At 33.0% G+C, this 27,898-nt stretch overlaps 1 protein-coding gene across 1 annotated transcript; it reads right to left on the bottom strand.

Moving 5' to 3' along the window:
* Window positions 1–149: 149 nt before the first annotated feature.
* Window positions 150–25,034, bottom strand: Pi3K68D (phosphatidylinositol-4-phosphate 3-kinase catalytic subunit Pi3K68D). Its single transcript, XM_035356318.2, has 3 exons — window positions 24,923–25,034; window positions 10,000–10,304; window positions 150–5,212 (listed from the first exon to the last, which is right to left on the bottom strand). Exons 2-3 carry the CDS (start codon window positions 10,172–10,174, stop codon window positions 351–353), a joined length of 5,037 nt encoding a protein of 1,678 aa, XP_035212209.2. The 5' UTR covers window positions 10,175–10,304; window positions 24,923–25,034; the 3' UTR covers window positions 150–350.
* Window positions 25,035–27,898: the final 2,864 nt, after the last annotated feature.

Below are 27,898 nucleotides of genomic sequence, written 5' to 3'. Positions count from 1 at the left end.
CAGTAAAAATATGTAGTTTTATTTAAAATGCATGCACAAAATATGCATTTTTTTTTTTTTTTTTTTTTTACTGTGAAGAAATGGTTTGCCATAGTTCTGAAAATTTTAAATACTTTCATTTAATACAGAAATAAATATCAAAGCATAAAAAAGGTGCATTAAAAATACATTTAATTTACATGATAATAATATATATATATTACATTATATACAGTGAAATCTTTAATAGGCATGTAAAATTCATGCATGCAACGAATATAAATTATGCAAAATGCTATTAATAATTGACATTGGAGAAAAAAGAATTAAAAATGCAATTTTTTATAAAGTTACAACATATTCATATATTATTATAAGGCCCAATCTGGCCCAAGTGGGTACCACTGAGTAATTTCTTTACTTAAATCCAAGTTCATCAAAGGAATGACAGCTGCTCCCAGAAACTCATTTTCTTGCACTCTGTCATAGTCCCATACTGAAACATGAAGTATTCTATACCTCATTTCTTCCAATCCGTGATCATTATAAACTAACATTTCCATAAACGTAGGGTGGCAATTTTTAGACACAATTTTTGTCTTCCTTTTAGTGCGCTTAAGAGAGTCAGGAAGCAAATAAATTTTTACATATGGGTCAGGAGCAGTTCCCTTTGGTGAACTGAGATTTTTTGCATGCATTACCATAATAAATAAAGAGTTATTTTTGTGGACAATGGACAGTTTTATCTGTCCACTGATTTCAGTAAGTGAACTGCTTCTACGGGACCGAGATGAACATTTTCTAGCTTCATTCTCTTGCTCAATTCCTTCTTGATCACGAAGTAAAGGGTGGAAAAATGTATACACTAAATCACAATGAGCTATTTCTTTTGCCATGAACATAAGTGATGATAAGAAAGAACTCAGTTCTGTTCTACGTCGTTCTGCAACTTCTCGAACATTAGTTCTACCCATTAAAGGATTGCCAGGAAGAGTATGGAACTTTGCTAGAGGAAACATCATGCACAGTTTTTGGTGAAATTCTATGAATTCCCTATATGTACGAAAGACACACATTGGATCTGGCAAATTTTCACGTTCTACTTTTACTACATATATATAATACTTCTCTGGGTCATACATTTTTTGATATCCTATTACATCAGCTGAAATTATTTTTCCATCTGTCTCTTTAGAAAATGTTTTCGGTATAAAAGACAAAAGTAGGCCTTCATTATGGTCCCCTGTAAATCTCAGTTGAGCTAAATTGTGTATAAAAAAGTTAAACTGTGTAAACCAAGATTTTAGACTCTCTTGTATCATATGGGTAAAATGAATAGTTGCTTCTGCTTCACACATATTAGGCAGCAAAGCTTTTTCTATGTAATTTACAGCATTAGATGACATGCCTGGGATGTTTGATGATTTCATAAGAGTAAACAGATTAAAAAATATATTTTTATGTTTTCTTATAATATTGAATGCCTGACAACAAAGATCAATAAAATACTGAAATTTTTTAGTTGGCTTCTCTCCACCATTGATCACATATGCCATGTCAGATGTTAATACAAAAGGAGTACGGTCACGTTTAATGTTTCCAAACATCTGAGAATCACCTAAAAATTTGCCAAAATCAATATGAAAAATATGTCCTGAAGTTTTGAGCATTATATTATCATTGTGTCTATCACAAATGCCTAATATGTAAGTAGCAACACAGTACCCAGCACAGGAAAGGGTGAAATTTTCAACAGCTTGCTGGTATTCCAATTCTGATGTATTATGCTTCTGCAACCATTCCGCTATTGGACGATCTTTAAAAGACCCAGTTAGTCCTAATTCTGTTTGTATCTTACGTAAAGTCTCTGCATCAGGAACCAATTCAACCATGCCTTTCCTAAACTCTGTTGCCACACATGTGAATGTTACTATTTTTAAATCTAATCCTTCTTTAAGCCATAATTTATCCATAATACGGATCATCTGTAAAGTAATCATATCTTGCCTTAAATCATCTCCAACCTTAAATATTGCTTCATTGTTTATTCCAGTCATATCTGGTGTATGAAATACAAGTTTCAATGGCAATGTATTAGATGTAAAATATGAGCAAGACTTCACATCTATCCCACACACTTCCAAACTAGGACTGAGTGGCAGACATGTAGGGTTTTCCATCAAGTTGTGATGAGTAATTTCTAACTCATGGAATAAAATATTTAATCTCAAGGATTCTTTTGTTGTTTTAATTCTATCAGCAATATCAGACAGATTCTCGAGTAAAGCTTCTTGCGAAGTTATGCGATCACGCATTGCACGTCCAACTATAGTAAGTAAGCTATTTAATATAAGACGCATTCTGTCTCCAGCAATAGGATCAATAAGATTTTCTTTTAAAAGCCAGTATAAATGATGAGCAACTCTAACACTGGTTAATGACCTTTCAAGGAGAAACCACGCAGTAGGTGAATCATCCCAGGGCTCATATCTCAAAATTTGAACCATCTGGGGCAAATAATCACAAAGTTCATCACTAACAATATCCTTCATCCACGTAATAGCAGTTTCTCTAATTTTTTCATTAGGAAAACATGGCATTAAAAGATGAAGTGACTCAACTGGTGATAATGGTGTCCATGCTTTTAAAAGAGAATAAATGTCAGACAGGCATGCCCAGTCCCACCCATGGGCAGACAATAATACTTTGGGTAATGCATTTGGAAACTGATGTAAATAATATTTCTTTTCCCACAGCAGTTCTTTTTCATCAGTATGCAATGCCCTTAGAGCATCTTTTTCAATAATTCCTTTTAAAGTGTTCTGAAGATGAGTTTCTAAATTTTCAAATGCCCTCATCTGAGATGATGCAAATTTATTATCAATGACAGGTGGAAATTTAACAATACATCCAAAATCTGGCAGGCGAACATGAAGAAGTGGACAGTTTGTGTTAGGGTTAGATAATAAAGGTCCACTATTTTTAATAATTTCACAAGGCCAAAATCCTAGCAAGTAACAGCCTTGTGCTAGATGTCCTTCATATGAAAATAATCTGATTCCACACCAACCAATAGGAATTTTATTTCCCAAATTATTGTTGGATTGCTTTTCATTCTGATTTAGGTTATTACCCCACAAAGTAAAATACAATATAGATTCTCGAGGTAATGTGCACATAGCTATATTTTCAAATTGTAACCAATTTTCAAAAACAATTCTGGGGAAAAATTTTTTTGTTACAGATGACACTTTAGATGTAACAGATGCTAGCACTGCATCACCATGGTGTATTTCACATATTAAGAAATAACTATCATATGCAGATATTATATTAGGTTCCAGTCTATGTACAATACCAACTTCAAACAAAGGAGTATCAAGAAAATCTGTAACCATTTTCTCGGGATAAGTAACATCATGCATCTCAACTGCAAAATTTACTCTGAAAGCTTTGGCATACATTACAAGTAAATCATGCACAGCATGCTTTAAGTGTGATAAACTCAACTCCAAAAGCCTAAACATATCAAGGAAATCACCTTCGAATTCCTTAGTTTCCTTAGTTCTTCCCAAGTTACCAAGCTCTGGCAAAGTATCAAAATCAGTATCATCAGTTTTATCAAACAGCAAACATACTTGAATAAAAGCAGCTATAGTATCTGTAATTTCTGAAGTCTCTACATGAGATAACAAAGTACAAATTGCTTTAACAGCTTGAACAACTCCTTGAGGTTTTAACGAATCTAAGCTTTCAAATCTTAAGGCACTTGATTTTATTTTTTCAATTTCTTTTTCTAATGTATCTAGCAAAATATTTAAAGATTCATAAGAAATAACATCCTTCTTTAAGGATGGAGCTATGTCTTCGTATTTGAAATCAGAATCATTAACATCATCAATTCTGGTACGAGCTAGTGGCCTTTTTAGATCCTTGATGTCAGTTAAAGTCAAACATACAGGCTTATCAAATTTATGACATTGATGAACATATTCATAATCAGCTAGAGTTGAATGTGAAGTGAAATATTCTGATAAACCTTGAACTTTCAGAACAAAATTATCCATACACAGTGAATTAGTATTATCAAAGACAGAACAAACTGTATGACTAATTATATGCTCTATACTAGTATTGACATCACAGGTAAAAGACACTGGTCTTTCTGAATTAGCAGATGTTATTATTAATTTGATACTTAAAGAATCTTCTTGATAACTATCAAGAGTAGGACTGATAACCAGACCAGCATTTGTAACATGATCATCATATGGAAAATCCTGTCGCAGTTTTTTAAGTTTTGTGCAGAAAGATATAAATTCTTTACTGTAATTATCATTTCTGTGGGTAATCTTTAAAACATCATTCACCATCTGACTATTACATTGATCCTCTACATCTTGTCTTTCTTCATAGATTTCTTTTGGAATTGTCTCAATGGGTGATTCCTGCTCAATTTTAGATTTTGGAGGTGACTTTTCAGAATAAGATATATTAAAGTTATCAACTTCATCTTTGACAACATTAGTACTTTTGCATTTTGGTGAAATTGGATTGCTATCTTTTGTTAAAGGATCAAACAGCCTCAATATATCTTCATGACATTTTGCTGACATATTGCTGAACTTTGTTTCATTCTCACCACAATATAAATCAATCAAATTACTATCACTTCTTTTTTTCATATATTTTAAAATACTTTCCAAATTGGCATGACTATTGTTAGAAACTGTAGCATTATGGTTGATTACTGCATAAGAAGTTTTAGAAAAATTATTTCCATTTGGCAAAAAATATCGCTGACTAGGTAACATGGCAGTAGAACTTAAAACATTTGGTGTAGATTTGCTGTGCTGGATATCAAATCCTGCAGATATACCAGTTCTGAAATTACTTTGATACATAGAATTTGAAAAAGCAAGAGCTTGTTGACCCCCACCAGATGGTACAGGTGTATTACAAAATGGTATATTTGAATTGAAATTACAATGCATGGATGTGCTTGCACTGCCACCAGCTGACGATGAAACATTTCTAAAAAGGTTATTATGTTCCATGGTCTGAGTATTGGTAGTCACAATAGTGGAATGACTCCTAGTAAATGTATGTAAATCAGCACTACTTCTGTAAAGTTGGCCAGTTCCTGGAGGTGGAGGAACCAATGACAGTTCATTATTCTCGGGAATCAAAGGTTGCAATTTTCCATTAGCCTGGCGAGGTGGCAATGGGGGAGCTGCAAAATATTAAAAAAAAAAAAAAAAAGAAAAGAAAAAGAAAAGAAACTGTCATAAATAAAACCAGTTTAAAAATTAAACATGAAATTATACGGTTTTGATTACTTTTATGTTTAGGGAAGATCATAGTTTTCAACCTTCAAAAACTTTTAATATTCCCCCCCCCCATATTTTTTAGTCTCCATTACATGTTAGGTTAGGTTATTTAATTACGCTAAAGCCTCGAGGGCTATCTGCCTAAGCGGAGTGATGCCTTCGTGGAGGACTTTCTAAGGGAACTGGCTCGTATACATGTTACACATGGGAAAAACCACAAAAACACCCATGCAACCAGCCCGTTCGCTGGTTTCAAACCTCGGACTGAACTACAGGTGTTCAGCGACTTTACCGCTCGGCTGCTGGTGGCCTCCTCAGTTACATGTCATCACATGTAATTGTTATCATTCTTATCAATTACATGTTATCATACAAGCAATAAGAAAATTATAAAATAAAGAAAAGTAACTGAATATCATTCAGAGAATGAAAAAATGGAATTGAATAGTGAGTTTTAGAAATTGGATGTAACAACAATACTACAATAAGCCTTTTGCTTGAAGGTAAAATGATAAAAATAAACACAGCCAATTCGCAACCAAGTACACCAAAATGACAAACTCAAAAACAATTTTTGAAGTGAATTTTTTCCTCCTTCTGCTTCAGACGGCAACACACTTTTTTTAAATGTAGAAAATTGTTAATCAAATATTTTCTTTAATTATTCTCGTTTTAAAAGAGCATGAAAAGTTTGTTTTATAGCCTATGAAAATTTAAAAATTTTATATTTATTTTATTAAAAAATAAATGTTAATGAAAAAAGTATTTTTAGCCAATTTAATCATTTAAGTGATTATTCACAGCATGCATGCGGAACAAATTATCTGACTAAACTTCATCCCTGTGGGACAAATATTTTCCCCATTATGACTTAACTTCATCCCTGTGGGACAAATATTTTAACCATTATTTGAAAATTTTAAATTATCAGACATTCATTTTCTCAAATCATAACAATTTCCTGCTTGTATGTTTCTTTACATTAAATTCGAGTATATTGTACAGTCAAAAGTCATTAATTCGGACACCCATAACACGGAATGATCTATAATCCGGACCTCAAAGCTACAAACTTTCTGCATCGCGTTGACGCATGCGCGTAAGACCTTTACGGCTGCGCATAATACGTTTACACATGCGAGTTTAATGTATAACGGACAGTATAAGCTAAAATCATCTAATTATCTATTTCAGTTAATGTTGCAGATTGCGTTGTTCCTTAATCTTCGAACTGGATCCGGCATATTATTTTTTGTAGACTGTTAGAGCAATTTTATAAAAGTAAGCTTGAACTTTCGATTATGTCAAACAGAATTTCCGATGCTGGAGCTCCCAAAGGATCTACAAAACGAAAGTATGTTTCGATGTCCATCAAACAAAAAGTGGAATTGCTGCAAAAAATGGATAAAGGCATATCCTTTGTTTCTCTAACCATTCTGAAATCTGTTTATCAATTTCACTCTGCTCTGCGGCGGAGGGGGGGGGGGAAACGCCGAGGCACACAATGAATTGGAAGTTAATCTGTCAGCACTATCCTTATCTTCAGGGCAGATGTTTTTATTTTATTTGACTTATAATTCCTTACTAATGTAGTATTTCATCTCGATGTACTCCATCTTTGATATGATTTAAATCGAATTCCTTGTCATTATAATTCGCTTCCGATAAAGAAGAAAGTGATACAGAAGTTATTGAAAACGAAAAAATTTCGATTGACAAATTAGTTGGTATTCTCGACACAGCAATTATAGGACTTGAACAGCGGAACTTTGTAACTGAACAAGAAATTATGCAACTTGAACAATTTACATTGAAAGAAATGTTTAATAAAGTAAACAAATAAATATTAAGCTTTTTTTTTTTTTTTTTTTTTTGTAAATTTTGATACTTTTTAGATCATAATCGTTCTTTAGTTCATAAATTACGGTTTCATATTTTTAATTTATAATTTCTGCATGCCATCTTACCAGATTTAAACTGATGATCTATAATCCGGAAAAATCCATAATCCGGAATCGCCGAAGTCCCGACGAGTCCGGATTAACGACTTTTGACTGTATATATTTCTAAAAATTACATATTTTCCTTTATTTATGCATTTTCTTCAATTAATATTGCTTAAATTCTTTGGTTCTGTTTTGTTATCTGGCCCGAATTCAGATATGGGCAAAAGTTGATGATCTGGTGAAAAATTCGAAGCATAAAAATAATCTCCAAAATATTTATATGATATGATTAAGGTGAAGAAAAATATAATGTAAAATGTAATATAACAGATATTCGTAAAATTAGAAATTTTTAATGTACATTAAACAAGTTGCCAGAGAAATCAGAAAAGAAAAAAAAAATTGATTAGAGAATTAAGATTAACATAGAGGCATGAAACTATGCACATCATTTAAAATGTCAGAAAACATGTATGGTTTAGAACACTTTTGCAGCCACATAAGCTCAATTAAATAAGAATCTAAGTGGGTGCAGTCAGTGCTGCACTGACATTTATTTCGTCATTTCGCACTGTCCTTTTACCTTTCAATGTTTGCATGTGACAACCAATAACAGGTTCGATAAAATTATATTTATGGTTAACACAGATATGTTCAAATCAAGCCTCTCTTAGTTCTTCGGTGTAATATCCTTTCCAACAGCCCAAGTATAGATATTATAGTGCTGTCAATAACATTTTCTTCAATAACTTGAAGAAAAGGTTTGGCAAAGTATTTATGCACAACAACTAAAAAACATTCTTTTGTTTCTCAGCAAATCCTGCTACACAGCCACTGGGGTGGAGGGATACAACCAATTTTTTTTTCCCCCACGTGTAAACAGACTTCTGTTAACTTGGGCAATATTACCAGTGCCGCTTATTTTAACCAACTATCTAGGCATTAATGCATGGCCGCAGACTTCCCTAATATAAGTGTTCCAATCAACAACAGTGCAATGATTCATATAAAATTGATGCTGACAAAATTCAAAGGAAATTAATTCTAAACATTATGCAAAAATAACACGAATTGACGTTAAGAAACAGATTCTAGATCCTTCAAACCAAGTTTGAGAACATAAACATTTTTTTGCTCTGCACATCAAATTTTCACATCTCCATTTCAGTGTTTCCTTCAAATTGAAGTAGAGCTTCATTTTATCAATTTTTCTCATGCACTTTCTTACAGAATGAATAATTCCTCATTCCTGCAGAAACTGTATGGAAGATATGTCATTATTAAGCCCCAAATTTTCAAATCCATGGTAAATACAATAATACACTGGTTATCATAAATTAAGGAAAAATCACAAAAATAGCGATAACTTCCTCAAAAATAAGCCAAACCATGTAAAATTTGAATATGTTGCCAAGTAAGAGTAGCTGAGTAAAACTGTGATATGCAAATTAGTGGCGCTGCTTTCGGAATACGTCATCTGCAGGGAGCATAAAAGTCCATGTTTGAGAACAAGCCCACATATTTCACTGTGACATCAGAAATCTGAGATAGCCGATTCGTAACAATGATCTCCAAGCAACATTTGCCTGCAGAACTATGATAGAAAGCCATTGGGAGACTAGAGGCAGGACAAAGTCAAATAGAAATGGCCAGTAATTTGTTCATTTTAAATTAAAGCCATTTAATCATTAATTAAACATATCAGAATTGTCTGAAATAAATGTCAGTCTGTTTACAAATTCTGCATTTAGCCCATATGCAATTTAAATCATTGGTATAAGCAATAATAAGAATTCTGAATAACAAGTAATGAAAAATATTATTTCAATTAAAGTAAACACAATGATTAAATTAGAAGAATTAAATACATTTTATGGACCACTTTTTTTTTACTATTACTCTCGCTGATAATGTAAAATCTAGGGTAATGTACATGGTTTGATTTATTGAACTTTGGAAGAATTTTTATGTATGACAAACTTTTGATAATATCACACACAATAGTGGTAACTGAAAATAAATTGAGATATTGTAGTAAATTTCAAAGTTTTTAAACATAATTTCACGCATGGACTTTGTGGAAATGTTTAAATATCTTTTTACTTTACGCTTTACATTTTCTTACTGTCCGTACCCTTCTCTCCATATTAACACTATTCCTAAATATCATTAACTTGTAAGACAAAGGCCTCAAAGGCTCTGCCACAGAAACTGATTCTAAAAAAGGGTCAGCAAGTCAAAAAAGTTGCTTTTTCTATTTGAACTTAAAGGAGGTGAAAAAATTTGTTTTTTACATTAACCTTAAGTTAATCATATAAACTTATTTTTATTTTTTGTACTTAAATAAATGAAGAAAATACTTGTAAAATAAAATGCAGTTTTGTTCAACTAATTAAATTATTTTTTATGCTGCTATAAAAAGCAATAAAATTAACACTATAATTTATATAACTAAATTTTTGCACTATTTATTGTAAATTTACTAAATTAGAAAAAGTCAAGAAAGGTTGCTTTTTTTATGTTTTTAAATAAAATACATAAACAACTCAACAGGCCTAATTTGACCTAGGAAGAATAAGCAATACTGATAACTGGAGTTCTATTGTACTATAATAAAAAAAAAATTCTATTAATACCAATTAAAAAAATCATAAAATATGTTTCAGCATTTAAAATTAGCATTCAGTGAGCATAAGAAAATGAAATACATGAAAGTAAAAACAATAAAAAAGCATAAAAATTACCTTGCAGTGAAGAATCAAAAAATGAAATGAAATTGTCACTAAAGCATGCTCCTGACTGAGAATTAGTAGTAAATAAATTTTCACTTTCAGACTTCCAGATCTGCTGGTCAGTAACCCCATTACCTCTCATCCATGAATTGGAATTGCCTTTTGGAGGAATGGGAGGAGCAGCCATATTCTACATCAAATGAACTGATGCATGAAATTTAACAGCACTATAACTTGCATCAGTTAACACATACAATCTTCTGCATAACATCTTTCAGTAAAAAAAACACTATTTTCACACAACATACAGGTGCAACCTAAAAATAAAAAAATATGCATATATCTACGTGGTTACAAAAAATATTCGTAGGCATACATGTTGTAATGAAGTAAAATATTACACTACTTAAATTTATGGAATTTACTACATTTTTAACTTAACTTTTACCAGCATCATATTTTGCAAATACTTATACTTTGTAATTAATTATACATAAGTACAATTACAAAACTTTTTTTTAAACAAAATATAATCATGTCTAGAATTTTCGTGCATTAAGCTGCTGAAAAATTATCAGTAAAGACATAAAATAAGAAATTTAGAACCAATTTTTCACAAAGACCAAAAGCTGATATTCCTAAGTAATAAATTTCAAATAATACTATAAATGCAATAAAGAATTTAATGTGTTAAAACCAAAACTCTTCAAACAAGTGATACCTCAATTCAAAAAATCAATGAAATTTAAAGAAAAAGGAACACAATAGAAGAGGAATTCAATCAACTTCAATGCCACTTCATCAGGAGCAGCACATAATCCAAAAAATTTAAAACGTAAGTGAAATTACAATACTTTAGTAAAAAGTATAACTTAAATAAAAACTCCTAAGAAGTAATTAAAAACTTCACGCACTTTCATTCAGAACACAATCGAAACTATGAATAAGATAGTTACAGTGGTCAGGTTTATAGGTTTGCCATTTTGCCTTCACTGGTGAAACTAAAATACTGTGGCCAGAAGGTAATCGCTCAAAAGGCTAAAAATTGGAACAAAAGATGAATTTTGGAACCAAAATAAAAACTTTCTAATACTTCTATTAAAAATTTAATATTGAAAAAGAAAAAGATTACTTTACTAATTAAAATGAAATTTAAGCAAATTCTGACCTTTTTTTGTATATATATAACAAAAAGGGAATAAAAAAATGTAATTCAGTGTAAAACTTTAATTAAATTTTAGAATCAATTATTCTTTAAAATTAGTAGACTCAAAAAGGGTACTCAAAACGTGGTAACAAGTTTTTAATAATGGAAATGAGCAGAAAAATCCATAAAATTAAATTTTAGACTTTTTAATTTTTTTATTTAAAATTACAGAAAAAGGGAAAAGAAAGCTTGAAAAAGGAAGTACAAAACTAGTGTTAGAAAAGAAAAAAATCTTCATATCATGGGCTCATCATGACAACTTTGAATACAGGAAGACCTTGTTTTAATAATAGCATAGTAATTAAGAGGGGAAAATAAATAAATAAAAACCTATAAACTCTTTAAAACATCCTTCTCATTTGGAGCTTTTAGATAAAAAAATTCATACTTTTAAAAAGTATTATAGGTCGTAGACTACTCTAGAATTTTTTTTAAAAGACTATTCATGAATTTTATAGAAATTTCATTTTCTTTTAAAATTTTGTTGAGCATTAGAATTTCTTCTTTTTGTGTTTCTATTTCAGTGTAAACTTTTTTAATTCTGCTAATTTGGTTTATAATACTACAATTTGCAATAACTGTTTTATATAAGTTGGAGTTCCAATTTATAAGTTTAATAGTAGAAAAATTCAAATCTTTTCTTTTATCAAAAAGTTTAATTTCTTTAAGCTTATGAATACTTAGATAAAGTATTTCTGTTTGGTTTTTTATTGGTCTTATTAAGTTTTAGACAGCTTGGGTAGATGTTACTACTGTCGATGAGATTATAATTGTTGAAAGTATAATAATTATAATTAATTATAATAATTATAATGTTGAAGTAATGTCATCATTATATCTATAAGTGTGTTCAAATTTACTGAAATCATTATCAGAAAGGCTCTTTAGGAATTTGAATTCTTTAGAAAATAGAAATAAGTTACAAGGATGAGTTGAATATGAGCTTCCCATTGGAATTCCTTGTGTTTACAGGTAAGGAAATTTTGAATGTTTAATATAGTTATTGTATAGACAAAAATGTAGAAATTCTTTCCATTTTCGTAAATCTAGAATATTAAGTATTGTTACAAAAAGTACAGGCGTGGTAAGATAGCTTCCCTGCAATGCAGTTTTAGGGTTGCCACAAAATGGCAAGGGAAGGCAGCATTGCCATATTTGGCAAGAAATTGTCCATTTGGCGACAAAATTGGCGATATACCATGGACGGATGGAGAACCTTCTGAAACGAGTTCTTACTGGTTTAGCCCAGAATGTTCTCGAACACAAGCTGAAAGCTATATAAACCCTGCTGGTCTGCAGTCAGTTAGTGTCTCTCAGTGTATGTGCCTCGTCTAGCTAGTTAGTCATTGAGCGAGTGTCTCGAAGTCTAGCGCCGAGTTGGTCATCGAGTGCATCGAGGGAGTCTTTTAGTACATCGCGAATTAGTGCGTCGTCGAGTTTTGTCTTAGACTGTGCTGAGTTGAGAGCTATACTCTTGTGTATCGTCGAGTGCATTGCGAGTTGTAGCATGGAGAGTCTCGAGAGTACGTAGAGTTCCGAGAACGACCAAGCAGAATCAGGAGCTGTACTCTGGTGCTTTGCAGGAAGCTGTCTTCACCGTTATTGCCTGTGTGAAGGCTGTGTTGCTGATTGTTCCAGCGTGTTTATAGTAGTTCATAGACAACTGTAAAATGTGCTTTGGAGCTGTCCTGACAATACTGACTAATAAAGTGTATTTTGATACTTCATCAAGTGTCGTACATTATGTCGTCATACATTATTCACTCCAAATCTATGAACCCCGCAACAGTATTTTAGGAAAAAATTTTGTCATTTCTAAAAGACTTTCATAGATTTCTTGAGTGGTACAGATGTGTAGAAGTAGTTCATAATAGTTAATATCGTAAATTTTAAGATTTCTAACTTCTTCAATGATTTTCAAGTTGTCGTAAATAATTCAGCAGAAGCTTTTATCAGCTTTAACTTGTTCAAAAAATATCAATTTTAAGTAGATTGGTAAAAAAATTATCAAAATTCTTCTTGAAGTCTCTAGTACTATTGGCTATAAATCTAAATTCGACAGGATTTTTATGAAATTTTGGTAAAGCATAAAGATAGGCAAATTTGTTATTTGCAGTGAAAAAAGAGAAAAATAAAGTATACCTGTGACAGAACACAAGAAACAATCAACATTCATGCAGTCTAATTAATGCATTAAATAGCAAAGCCCTTTGCAACACAGGAGGGTAGAATAAAGAAATAAAAGAATCAGGTCTCTGAAATTTGTTTCTTTACAATACCTTTCAGTATGTTATTTTATTTTTCAGTGCTTAAAAACATCTTAGTGTCTAACAGTTAAATACAAAATATCAGGTATGGGACAAAATATTTTTTTAATAATTTTATTTACATTATTTTATCTTCCAATGCATATTGGCAGCATTGATGCTATGTCAAATATCAGAAGCTCCATAGTTTTTTTAACTGAAAAATTTGTTGCTAAGGGACATCTAAAAATATCTTTAATAAAACTGCTTTATATTTCTATATGAGCAATGAAACCTGATGAATTTTCTTTAAAAACACTGAAAGCCAAGGAAGAACAGACTACACAAATTTAATAAGATGAAGCCCAAAGTATTTTTGTGTACATAACTTTCACAGATTCAGCTATTATATTAATAAGAAAAAGCATACATGTAAGAATAAAAAATAGCTTTTGTAACATCCTCTAAAAGTATTTTTAATTTAGCTATTTCTTCATTCTATATTAAAAATAATAAATATTTCTGAAATATGTCATTCCAAAATTAATGCCTGTCAGATGATTCTTATACAACATATACACCTAGAAGAGACTAAAAAATGACAGTTAAATCCTTACTTCAATAAACTAAAATCAGAACTTTTACTAACCAATAGTAATGAGGTCATTTATCAAGACCAATGGTAATAAATGAAATGAATTCTTTAATAGCCAATAACAATAAGATCATCTGTATTAATTCTATCAAGGAACTAAGCAACTTCGTCATTTCTTAATCTGTCCTAATAATACAATCTTCCACTCTCTAACGCTGTCTATTGCTTCTTGAACATGTTATCTACAAGCTTTCTCTTTATTGCTGGTGTAAAGCTGTAAATACATGAAATGTAGGTTTGAAATTAGTCATCAGTAGATGGAACCTGTTTTCATACTTGAATGGCTTTATTATGTTCAGGATTCTACAAATTATAAAAGATGAACTGTGAATATAATCTAAAAATTATATAAAGAAGATCTGTGAAACTGCTAAATCAAACTATAACTTCAAGAAAAAATTTCTCCATCATGCACCCACCTCCAGTATCATCACTTTTTCCAATTTCTACATTGCATCCTAAATACTCATCTCTCTCTTACACAGGCATATTTCAAGAAAAAATTTCTCCATCATGCACCACACCTCCAGTATCATCACTTTTTCCAATTTCTACATTGCATCCTAAATACTCATCTCTCTCTTACACAGGCATATATGTACAGGCATATATATATGCAAACATAATTGTTTCAATGGAATTATATATTATACATTTATTATATATTCATAGATTTTGATACTTGCACTTGATTTACATATGCTCTCAGTATTTAAATGATATTGTAGATTAGCTCACAGCAATAATTAATAATCATTTATTTGTAATTCAATTTCATTTAAAATTTATGCTTTTTATGAATAGAGAATGTTTGTTAAATTTATACACAAACATACACGTACATGTATAGGTGTGTTTCCTTTGTCGGAAATTGCTGGTATATTAGCAGTTAGGAGTTAAGTTTTCATATGTTTGAGTTTCACTCATTTTAATGATGTTTGCTTGTCAAATGTACTTGTGTACAGTTTTCCAGATATCTACATGAAAATTATATTCTTGTATTTCAATTTGGTTCTTTTTTGAATTTACTTTTATTCTCTGCTAGTAACTTTCTTGGAACTATGGAACTATTAGAAATATTATTCTGCATTTTAGAACAGTGAATTTGCAGCATGGTGGCAGGAGGAAGGAAACGGGTGTTCGGCAGTTATTAATCATCCGGGTTTAATATTTTAAACATTAACCTCTTGGAAAGTTCTCTTTGAAGCATTAAAAATAGGTAGATTAATGGTTTCTATTTGATACTCCAGTCAACACTTTTTTTTTAAATTTTAATTGCCCTTTAAGAAAAAAAAAATTCTCCAGCTTTCTATAATTTTTCACTACCAATTAGCATGAGACAATATGGTTAGAGTAGATTGAAGGGTGCCACTTTGTATTATCGCGAAGTTGTTGTTTCATTTATCGTAACCTGAGTAGTTGGATGTTATGAAAACTCTATTATATATTATGACATAATCGGTTGCGTGATGGGAAAAGATTTGTAAGGGCTTGTGGTGTGTGTTGGTTAGGAAATGCATTGCTTGTTTTGTGGTTTAGATGGTAGAATGGCTGAATGTGGTAATATTAATTTGAAGTTTCTGTACAATTTGGAACAAAAGGGAAAAAGATCATTAATTGACTGGTGTGCAAATGAAGGTTTGCTTAGTAGCCATTATAAGTGTGCTGTTTGTAGGACGGAAATGCGTATGGTCGAACGTCAGACGATACCAGCACTACGGAGGATGTTTTTGACTCTTATCTTTGTGAATTTATTCGGCAATGCCAATATACAGATTCTAGTTCAGATAATTTCAGGAAGTTTTGGGATGCTGTTAAGGAATTTTGTTTGACTGAAGACAGGCAAATTTTTAAATAAGATAAGTGGACATTTCATTTGTGTAGTGTTAAGAGGAATTTCCTTTTATATGCTATTTGACTGTGATTTAAATGTAGGGCTCTACTCTTATATGCGCCCTAAGATCACCAAATGTGGCAATATGTGTTCTGCACTGGTTTTTGGCACCATTCTGGGCTGTGGGATGGTTTGGTGGGAAAATGCTGTTTGTATGGCAACCCTTTTGACTTTGAAACTTAACTCTTTTGCTGCAGTGGTTTAATTGCTCATTGGTTCGTGTCATGCATGTTTTGAAATGGCCTATGTTGCAATGATAGACGTGGTGGCAAGATTTCAGTCGCGTATTCTAGATTGCGTGGAAAGTAAATTTAGTATTAAAAGGTATGATGTTGGGGTTGTTAACGAGTCTTTTGTTCATGGGTGTGTTTATGAGGATCGAAGTGTATTTTTGGAATTTCTGTGGGACTTTTAAAACGGAGTCCGAAATGCGGAGCTGCTATGAGAACTCGGAAGAAGAAGGGTGTTTCTGATAGTTCTGGTATGGATTTGCAGTCAGTACTTGCTGGTTAAGTATGTGGCTGCCAAAGGGGTTTAAGATTTAGATCGCGGTTTTCGTGTAGTTAGTTAACTTTGGAGGAAGTTTTTATTGTTACTTTTGAAATTTTGAATCGCAGAAAGACATGATATAGCAAAATCGTGGCACTTTTGTTCACAGACACTGTGTGACTTGCAAAATTTTATTAACGAATGTACACTCACTTCCAAAAGTTAAGCACGAATATGTAAAATGCAAAAAAATCAACAAATACTGCTTTGATTTACATAAAATTTGGCAGGAAAGTAGCATATATATTTATGCATAAAACAAAATCAATAATTATTCAGTCAAAAGTCTTTAATCCGGATTCGTCGGGACTTCAGCGATTCCGGATTATCGCTTTTTCCGGATTATAGATCATTAGTTTAAATCTGGTAAGATGGCATGCAGAAATTATAAAATTAAAAATATGAAACTGTAATTTATGAAATAAACAGCAATTATGATCTAAAGAGTATCAAAATTAAAAAAAAAAAAAAAAAAAGCTTAATATTTATTTGTTTACTTTATTAAACATTTCTTTCAACGCGCGCATGCATAAAGCATACATTACGCACAGTTGAAATTAGAAAATTGCAACCAGAACACTATTTGATGTGTATTCATGATATTTATAATGACGAGGAAATTGATTTAAATTATATCGGAGTACATCAAGATGAAACACTACATTTAGTGAGGAATTATAAGCTGAATAAAATAAAAATATCTGCCCTGAAGATGAGGATAGTGCTGACAGATCAACTTCCAGTTCATTGCATGCCGCGACGTCCCCCCCCCCCCCGCAGAGCAGCATGAAATTGATAAACAGATTTTGGAATGGTTAGAGAAACAAACCACCTCTCTGTCACTTTCTTCATGCCTTTATCCATTTTTTGCAGCAATTCCACTTTTTGTTTAATGGACATCGAAACATGTTTTCGCTTTGTAGATCCTTTGGTAGCTCCAGAATTGGAAACACTTTTTGACATAATCGAAAGTTCAAGCTTACTTTTTATAAAATTCCTCTAACAGTCTGCAAAAAATAATAAGCCGGATACAATTCGAAGATTAAGGAACAATGCAATCTGCAACATTAACTAAAATAGTTGATTAGATAATTTTAGCTTAGCTTATACCGTCCGTTATACATATACGCAAATGTGCAGAAAGTTTGTAGCTTTGAGGTCCGGATTAAAGACTTTTGACTGTACACAGAAATGAAAACAATATTAAATTTTTGTAAGTTATCAGATGATGGCATACTGGTGACTTAAACAGAATCATGTATAAAGTGAAATAAACAGCATAAAATGGGAAAAAAGGGACATTAATAGGGTATGTAATCCCCCCTCATCTGTATACAAAGTTTGCATCTTGTGACCATGCTTTCAATTAGGTCGTCAACCACAGCAGAATTAAGCAATAGCCATTCTTCTTGTAGAGCAGTTTCCAGCTCAATAAGAGTGGCTGGAGGTGAGAAATGTGAAGATATAGCACGGCCGAGAGCATCCCAAAGATTTTCAATGGGATTAAGGTCGGGCGAATATGCTGGACACACCATACGTGCAATTCCTTCACTCTCCAGGTAGTCATCAATGATGTCAGCTATGTGGGGACGTGCGTTATCGTCCATTAAAAAAAAAAGTAGGGCTAACTGCTGCAGCTTACAATCTCACAATAGGTTCTAGTACTTCATCTCGATACCAGACAGCCGTCAAAGAATCCCGTTTAAAGATGTGCAGGTCGGTGCGGTATCCTAATGAAATCTCTGCCCACACCATAATGCTTCCGCCTCGGAATGCGTGATGTTCGGTGATGTTTTGGGACTGATTGTGTGTTCATTGTTCACGCCATACCCTTATATGCTTGACATCTGGCTCCAGAGCAAATCTTGACTCATCAGTAAACATGACATTGCCCCAGTCAGACACATTCCAATTGACATATTCCCAGCACCAGTGTAATCGTGCCTCTCTTGATTGGACGAATAGAGGAACACAAACTCGAGGTACCCGGGCATACAGTCCACTCGTATGTAATCTTTGGCATATGGCATACAGTAGCTACAGATATCACCTTACCAATGGACGCTGTAACCACAGATGTTACATGTGTGGAGGTCGCTCTGTGATTCCGTATGGCCACAATAGCAACATATCGATCTTCCGCGGGGGTTGTAACCCTTGGGCGACCGGCTAAGGGTCTTCGGACAACTGTCTGTGTGGTTCGGAATTGTTTCCATAAATGTGAAATTACAGAATGATGAACACCGAAGAAAACAGCAACATCTGTGATCGACTGTCCTGCTTCAATGCGCCCCACAGCATGTCAGCACTCAGAATCTTTCATTCGTCTTCTGGAAGTCATAGAAACATGTATGTCTTGAAAACAAATTGTACGAAAGTTTTAAACACCTTCTAACAGCACTTGCAATCAACTTCTGTAACTCTTCATAAAGCTGGCTTCTTATAAGACTGCCTTTTTTGCATATTTCTTGACATGAAAGCGCGATTGGCTGTTCCCAAACATATTTGCATACTTCCATCTACCTCTGCAGCGAAATGCATCATCTTCAATTCTGATTAGCTTCCGGAAATTAGCATTTTCCTCTCCGTGCTTAACTTTTGGAAGTGAGTGTATTATGGTAAGTGCATTTTATTTTACTGTTTTTATTTTGTAGAATGTTATGTTCATTGTTTTTTTACTATGAATTTCTGTTGTTATAGTTGTTTGTAATTTTAGTTTATTTTGTTGGGAACTACTCTGATATGCGCCCTCAAGTCGCCAAATTTCTTGCCAAATATTTTTGGCAAGAAACTTCACGCTGCCATATTATCTAAACTTTTTGTCTACATTTTGAACTTTTAGCCAAAAATGTCTCCAAAAACGCAGTTTTCGCACATGCAAAAACTACGTTTTGAACACACAATTTAGCTAAAAATCCGAAACAAAAACAAAAAAGGTTGATCTTTACAATATGGTAACTGGTAGTTTGGCAACATTTTGGAGGCGATAAAGGTTACTACCTGGGACTTTGGTAATAATGTGAGCAGTACTCAGTTCCGATTACGCATTATTTTGTGTGAGGGAAATGAGAGATCATGGGATATGTCATGTGATATTAATGGACGAATTACGGTTCTTTAATCAGAAAAGGGGGGAAATCGGGAAAAAATCTGGAAATTTTGTATTTGGTTTATTCTGTGTTGTGTGAAACAGTGTTCGTGAATTTTTGGATCCCATGGCCGTAACTAAAGAAAAGTTTATCGGACACGTAATCAAGATTCTGAAGAAGATGAGGTAAGTTAGTATTTTTAATTATTTGAGGATATTATTTTTATGCATTGTTCTAAATGTAAGGTGGAAGTAAAGGAATTTGGTATTATTGGGAAAATTGTTGTTAGCAATGATTTAGTTTAAAGTAATTAGGATTGTAAGGTAATTTTTATTAATTTAATGTATGTGCTCATTTATATTTTAAGTAGTGTTTTTGAATTTAATTATATTTTAATTAAATGATAGTTATTTTGGGAATTTTATGTTTGTAGGAATTTGGTATACGTTTCAGTTGAAGTAAACGTGCATGGAAATAATTTAAATATTTGATACTAAGTATTTGTAATGCTTGTGGTATGAATTCGTTGGTGACATGTATAATGTAATAGATGGTTTAGAGGTAAAAGTTTTTGGATATTTTATTTATTTTATATGTGGAAATGTTCATATTTGGAAAGGGTAAATACTTTTTTGCGATCAGGTAATTTCATATATGTTCTTTTTACCGGGTTTAAAGATTGAGAAAATTGTCATGTATTTTCGTGAAATTGAGAAAATTGTCATGTATTTTCGTGAAATTTTTCTAATTTATGAGAAAAAAAGCAATGTACATGGATATAGTGAAGAGTGTGCACAATGCCATTTTTGTGCAATTCTGGGATTTTTTTTAAGTAAAAATAAGTCGACGTGTACATGGTTTAGTGATATTTTAATTAAATGATAGTTATTTTGTGAATTTTATGTTTGTAGGAGTTTGGTATACGTTTAAGTTGAAGTAAACGTGCATGGAAATAATTTAAATATTTGATACTAAGTATTTGTAATGTTTGCGGTATGAATTTGTTGGTGACGTGTATAATGTAATAGATGATTTAGAGGTAAAAGTTTTTGGATATTTTATTTATTTTATATGTGGAAATGTTCATATTTGGAAAGGGTAAATACTTTTTCACGATCAGGTAATTTCATACATGTTCTTTTTACCGGGTTTAAAGATTGAGAAAATTGTCATGTATTTTCGTGAAATTTTTCTAATTTATGAGAAAAAAGCAGTGTACATGGATATAGTGAAGAGTGTGCGCAATGCCATTTTTGTGCAATTCTGGGATTTTTTTTAAGTAAAAATAAGTTGGCGTGTACATGGTTTATGTGTATGTGTTATTTTGAAAAATGCGTAAGGAATATGGTATTGTGCACTTTTTCCCAATTTTGCAGTGAATATTTGTCATGATTAAGCAGTTTTGTTAGATAAAATTTCTAGCATAAGTGTAATTCGGCTAGTAGATTGTTGGAAGAAGTGTTCAGTAGATAAAAAGAAAAGAAACATGTCTTTACTTCGTGAAGACAAAATGGCGGCGGGAAAAAAAAAATAGAGGGTTGCTGTAGGAGAGTTGGTCGCCAAATTTTCGCCAAAAAAAACGCCAAGTTACCATAATGTAAAGTTCAACCACAAAAAATTTAGATAGCAAAAACATAAAGTTTCTAACCAAAAATATTTGACAAGAATCCATGTACACAGCAACATGTTTTAACTTAAAAAAACATCTACGAATTGCACAATGTAGGCAACAAACGAATCTACAAACTACGCACACCTCGCTTTAATAAATTAACATAACAACAATACATTTCAAAGAATACCATGTACACAGCATCCTGTTTAAACTTTAAAAAACATCTACGAATTGTACAGTCTAGACACTAAACAACAAAATAAACTAAAATAAATTTCAAACAACAATAACGACAGAAATTCATACTAAAGAACCAATGAACATAACATTCTACAAAATAAGAACAAGGATAAAATAAAATGCATTTACCATGAATTAATGCGTTTTCGAATAGCAGAAATATAAATTTCATACCGCCTTTAACATAAATAAAATAAATAGGATGCTGTGTACATGGTATTCTTTGAAATTTATTGCTGTTATGTTAATTTATTAACGCAACGTGTGCGTAGTTCGTAGATTTGTTCATTGCCTAGATTGTGCAATTCGTACATTTTTTTTTTTTAAGTTAAAAATGCTGTTATGTTAATTTATTAACGGAAGGTATGCGTAGTTTGTAGATTCATTCATTGCCTAGATTGTGCAATTCGTACATTTTTTTTTTTAAAGTTAAAACATATCGCTGTGTACATGGATTCTTGTCAAATATTTTTGGTTAGAAACTTTACATTTTTGCTATCTAAATTTTTTGTTTTTGTTTCGGATTTTTAGCTTAAATTGTGTGTTCGAATCGTGGTCTTGCATGTGTGAAAACCGCGTTTTTGGAGACATTTTAGGCTTAAAGTTTGAAATGTAGACAAAAAATTTAGATAGTAATATGGCACCATGAAGTTTCTCGCCAAAAATGTTTGGCAAGAAATTTGGCGACCTGAGGGCATATATAAGAGTAGTTCCAAATGTAGTTTATTGAGATTACATATTTTTTGTTGGCTGCTCCTTTGACTTTTTAAGTGAAAATAGATTGATGTGTACAAAAAGAGTGTGCTATGCCTGAACAATTTTCTGATTTTTTTATTTTTTAAAGTGATAATAGGTCAATGTGTACACAATGCCAAGTTTGTGCAATTCTCCTTTTTTTTTTTTTTTAAGTGAAAATAGGTCGATGTGTACATAACAAAAATCTCTGCTGCACCAAAATAACAAGTCAAATAAATGCATACACTCGGTATCCATGTACCGCCAAAAATCACCAACTTTCACCGAGTGCTCATAAATATATTTTTACTGACAATATTACTCCCCTACACAATTTTTCCCAATATAGGATTATCTTTTTTTAAAAAAAAAAGTACGAAGGAATTTTTGGTAAAAGTATATTTTAGGGTAAGTACCCCATGGTGATTTTTGGCGGTACATGGATACTGAGTTTGTGCAATTCTTTGACTTATTACTTTGGCTCGCATAACGGCAAAAAAAATCCCCGCTAAACAAAAATCGCCGATACACAAAGCCAAAATAACAAGACAAACTTGCACAAACTCGGTATCCACGTACACATCAACCTATTTTCACTTGAAAAAAAATCCTCGAATTGCACAAAAATGGCATTGTGCACTCCCTTGACTTTATCCATGTACACATCGACCTATTTTCCCTTAAAAAAAAATCCAAGAATTGCACAAACATGTATTGCGCACTCCCTTCACTTTGTCCATGTATACATCGATAGATTTTCACTTAAAAAGCCAAAGGGACACCCAATTCTACAATACAGGCAAACAAAAAATACATAATCTCAATAAACTACATTTTAAACCAAACAATAAAATAACACAAAAAAGGAAAAACATGTTATACATTTAAGCACTATAAAAGGCAACTCTTCACTTACCCTATTTAGAAGTCCCTTCGTTTTTAGTCTGTGGCACACAAAATTCCTTAACAGCATCTAAAAACTTCCTAAAATTATCTGAAGTCGAATCCGTATATCGGTGTCCCCACATATGAACCTTTCTTCCTACAAACCCATTCAAATCCATCTAATCGGTTTTTAAGTTTGACTAGATGCATATCCTTCCTACATACAGGACACTTATAATGGCTTCTAAGTAAACCTTAATTTACATACCAGTCAATTAATGCTCTTCTTTCGTTCCAAATCGTACAGAAACTTCAAATTAATCTTACTACATTCAGCCATTCTACCGTCTAAACAATAAAACCAACACACACCACAAAAGCGCTTACAAAACATCCCATGATTCAAAATTTCCCAGAATCACGCACCCGATTACGTCACAGTAGAGTTTCCATAACATTCAACTACTCAGGCTACCATAAATGAAACGACAACTTCGCCATAATACAAGAGGGTACTTTAAAGTCTATTCTAACTGAATTTTTTATAAAAAATTCTTATTATAATTATTGCTATCTTATATACATATGTATACATAGGTAGGTAGACATATTTATGTACATATTCTTAAGATACTTAAAAGTAAACCTTAATTTACCACTTTTATTTACTTATATACTGCTTATAGAATTAACAGAAAATACATAAAAGCATCCGAACAAACTTTCAACATTTGTTTTTCAGAACATATAAATAACACCAGCTAAAATAATAAAAGGGAATGAACTATTCACAACTGATTTCAGGAATTCTTATTCTCATTTTTAAAATTCTGTTATTTTCAAAACACAATATATCATCACCAATGTAACAAATCCGTTTTTAAAATGTTAAAAATTATGGCTGACTTTCATAACCTACATACAAAAATTCTCAAACATGTATAACATCATTAACTTATTTCATTCATTTTAAAATTCCATACATATATTTTGCATGTATAAAAAAATCATTAATTTGGAGGAAACACTTATTATTTCCTAAATATATTTTTTTTTCATTCATAACTTTGCCAAGAAATTTTAAATATATGCTTTCCGTTCTTAAAATTAACTATAAAATTCTATACCTATAAGAAAAGTTAATGCAGAAAAACATATTCAGGCCATGGTACAAATATATACTAAGGTTATGAATGACCATTCCAATTTTCTGTACATGTAATATTAAATTACACAATATACAAAATATAGATACACTTGTTTTCTATCCTTCTGGATTACTAAATAAAATATTTTTTGAAAATAAATTTAATCAACCAGTTTCTCAAATACTTTTCTACTTTTCTCTGGAGTACCTATATAAATTCAGTTATTGAATTACATAACTGTTTTTGCTATAGAAAACAATAATTGAAGAATGTTCGAACATCCGAAAAAATAATCTTCTTAATATTGATAAATGTACAAAAAATTATAAAACTGTTTCGAAAAAATCTTTTCAGTACCTTGCTAAACTATTACAATGCATACAGAATTTTATACCAACTGAGGCAAAAAAAGAAATCATGTTATTCCACAATTATTGAAAAGGATCAAAATTTGCGTACTTCGATGTTTCGATAACAATTTTAATTTTCCGTGAAATGAACGTAAAAGCGGGAACCTCAACTTTCTGACACCCTCCACTTAACAATAACTCTAGAGAAGCAACTAAAACAAAAACTGTATTCATAATATGTCACATGATTTAAAACTAAAATACACATTCAGTTTCTTTCAATAGCAAAAAACATTAACAAGAAATTAAAAGCTGGTGTTACCGTAACATTAATTGCATGCTGTTAGATACACTGTTGATCAACAAATCTACCATCATTTTACTTCCTCCCAGCTGTATTTTAATATGTTTAATTCATTTCCGAAATATCGGCGCATGCGTGAATTCATTTCGATTCACTTTGACAGCTAACGAAATTTAAGGGTTAATTGCTGCCCAATGAAATAAATCTTTCAGAAGACGTAATGGATGGAACTGTAGTTGTGATCTGGAGAGTTACAGCAAAGAATTTGTTACAGCAAGAAATAAGGATTCAAATGAACAGGCTTTTAAGTTCCAAAACATCATACTTCTTGTCTAAGTGGCAGTAGTTCAGTTGATGAAAAACTGTCTACAAATTTCTTAATTCTAATACATTTTTATGCTTGCAAATAGATGTTACACGGCATGCGTTGCAATGCTAGTCAAAAGAAAAAAGTTTTTGTGTTTTAATTCTGTTAATTGAAGTGCTTTTGGACACATTATTTTTTGTTTTTGCATCTGGCTTGTGTCACCTGATCCCCCCGGGGGTCGACGTAGAGAACTCTGCGAAGCTACTGGCTAGGATCTGTACCTAGGCAGTCTCGGCCACGGGGGTATAAAATTTATGAACTTGGTGGTTCTGAAGGCTCTGGGAAAGGTCACTTATTGGCCGGCTCCGGAGTCTGGCACGTCCTAGCACGGCGTGGTTCTAGCAACCCGAGGGTCTCCCTCGGGGTCGCTGGGTAATGTCCCGCTGCGACGGGCTCGCCCAAGCGACTGGTAGGAGCATTAGACGACCGGTGCTGCCTGGGGCCTGTCCCCAGGTGGTGCGCTGCTCTCCTAGAGGGTAATAGTGGAGGTTGAACCTCCACGATGTGCCCAAAGGGGGAGTAGACCTGTAGTGGGCTTAAGTTCCCGGAGCAGGGAAGCCAAAATCCTCCTCTCTCCTCTTGTGTCACCTGATACCAAAGTTGGTAATGGTTCGGATGTAATTCTCTTGAAACGGTGTTTGAGGAGTCGTACAGTCCACCAGAGGATAGATCTGACCAAGGCCAACTAGATATATAGTAGATATCTAGTTGGCCTTGATCTAACCATACCTTCTGTTAGCGTTGCGAACAATGGATACGCAACAGCATCCATATCTGGAAAGCCGACTCCAGACGGATCACAAAGAAAGAATCAAAAGATTGTGCTCACTTTATCTCTATACTATCTAAGGCGATAGTATATATATATATAAATGTCTCAGCGCTCGTGCATCAGTACAACTCGCGGAAATAAATCTGCAATGTCAGTCCTCTATACGGATGTTGCTTTTTACACCAGAACAACGGCAAGTTCGTTTGCAATAGTAGAGCAATATGTAACGCACCAACCTGGCGATACGTGATGCATTTCGTATTGCTTCGTTTTTGAAGACAGATGATGATTATGGCTGTGTGTGAAGATCAGAGCCGGATTTAGACTTGACGAGGCCCTAAGCTATTTGAGAAATGGGGCCCTTTATAAGTCTGTTATAATATATTTAAATACTATTTATACTATATTTAAATTTTTGGGGGGTCATAAGCTTGTGTAGCTTAATAACGTAAATCCGTAAATCCGGCCCTAGTAAAGATCTAATATACAACGCAATGCTCACTATGCTGTCTAGCGGCCCATTTCCTTCACAGCAAGCAACATAGTCAGGGGAACCATAAACTACTATAAAGGATCTGCTTCAGTAGCGATCGTAGAGTACTGATGGCCTGCTGACAAATGAACAAAATGTTATGGCTTCACTGCTGACCTGGAATGTATGATAATATGCCCGGCCACACAGCTAGGGCTGCTCAATCAGTCCTCGCAAGGGAGCATACATACGATGGTCGATGATCAAGTTGCGCATATGTGAACGTGCAGCTAACCAGTGGCGTAGCTAGGGTGGGGCAAGGGGGGACATCTGCCCCCGGGCGCAGCATCCAAGGGCCGCCAAATTGATGCTACGAAATTTTCTAATGAAATATTTCCCATTCTTAACACACAAAAAGGGGCGCAAATTCTTCAGTTGTGACCGGGCGCTGGAAACTCTAGCTACGCCCCTGCAACTAACTCTGCGAATCATCAATCGAATGCCAATTCATGTTTCTTTCGTTGCGATGGATTGGTTCTTGAGACCAGGTTAGCATAAAGTTAAATATTTAGACGAAGTCCTTATACATGTTTCTGGATTCTGATTCTGACCACCGAGCTGGTAGGACGTGTTTTTGACGCGCTGTTTGTACCTTGCTGAATCAGTGTGTTATACTCTGATGTGTTTTATTCGAAGTGCTTCTCTTACGAATGTGCTATTCGGGTGTTTTTCGTGTGATTTTCTGAACAGTGACTTGATGTTTCGACGGATTGTGTCTCTTCTGCCTAGTGTGTACTGTTAGTTTCGCTGATCTTGTTCGAAAGCACGTGGCTGCTCTTCCGTAGGATATTGTTAGGTTTGTTGACAAGGTGTTAATAAGTTTGGGGGTCGTAAAAGAATATATTAAGTACTAAATTACAATTTAAATTACATTGCAGAGATCAATACAGAGCTCGGAACACAGTTCGTGCTAGCGTCGCGTACCTTGTCCGACGAGAAGTCTGAGTGAGTAAAGATGTCGCTTTTCTGCTCCGATTAAGAACTGGATTTTACACGTGGCGCCATCTCATGAATAGAAGTTGAAGCATCTGTCGGAACGCCACATAAGCAACTGGAGTGAACTGTTGAAGTTATCGTTGGATAATTTTATGAGTGTACTACATTCGATTGAAACCCTAAAAGCTTGCATATGTTCGATGGAATTGAGCTTTGAGGACAGTTATTCTCGTGTTATAACTGAACAGGGCCAATTGGAATCTACATCCAGGTACCAGAAGAGACGGGGGATTGCCGAGGCTCTTCTACAGTTATTCAAAGGTAAGTGTGAGTCTAAGGCTGCTATCACACGTCGGTTTGTTTCGGAAGAACAACTGTTTGGAACAA

The sequence above is a fragment of the Stegodyphus dumicola genome, chromosome 10 (assembly GCF_044657685.1).
Source record: "Stegodyphus dumicola isolate Sdum_Otavi_A_Nest chromosome 10, ASM4465768v1".
Classification (NCBI taxonomy): domain Eukaryota; kingdom Metazoa; phylum Arthropoda; class Arachnida; order Araneae; family Eresidae; genus Stegodyphus; species Stegodyphus dumicola.
The sequence above is the reverse complement of the archived record's forward strand: the minus strand, read 5'-3'. Positions and strand labels throughout refer to the sequence as shown.

Bases quoted from the DNA above. Each gene is read 5' to 3' on its own strand.
- Pi3K68D (XM_035356318.2), bottom strand. From the start codon at position 10,174: ATGGCTGCTCCTCCCATTCCTCCAAAAGGCAATTCCAATTCATGGATG. The intron at 5,213-9,999 runs GTAATTTTTATG...AATATTTTGCAG, and splicing joins TTTTGATTCTTCACTGCAAG to CTCCCCCATTGCCACCTCGC.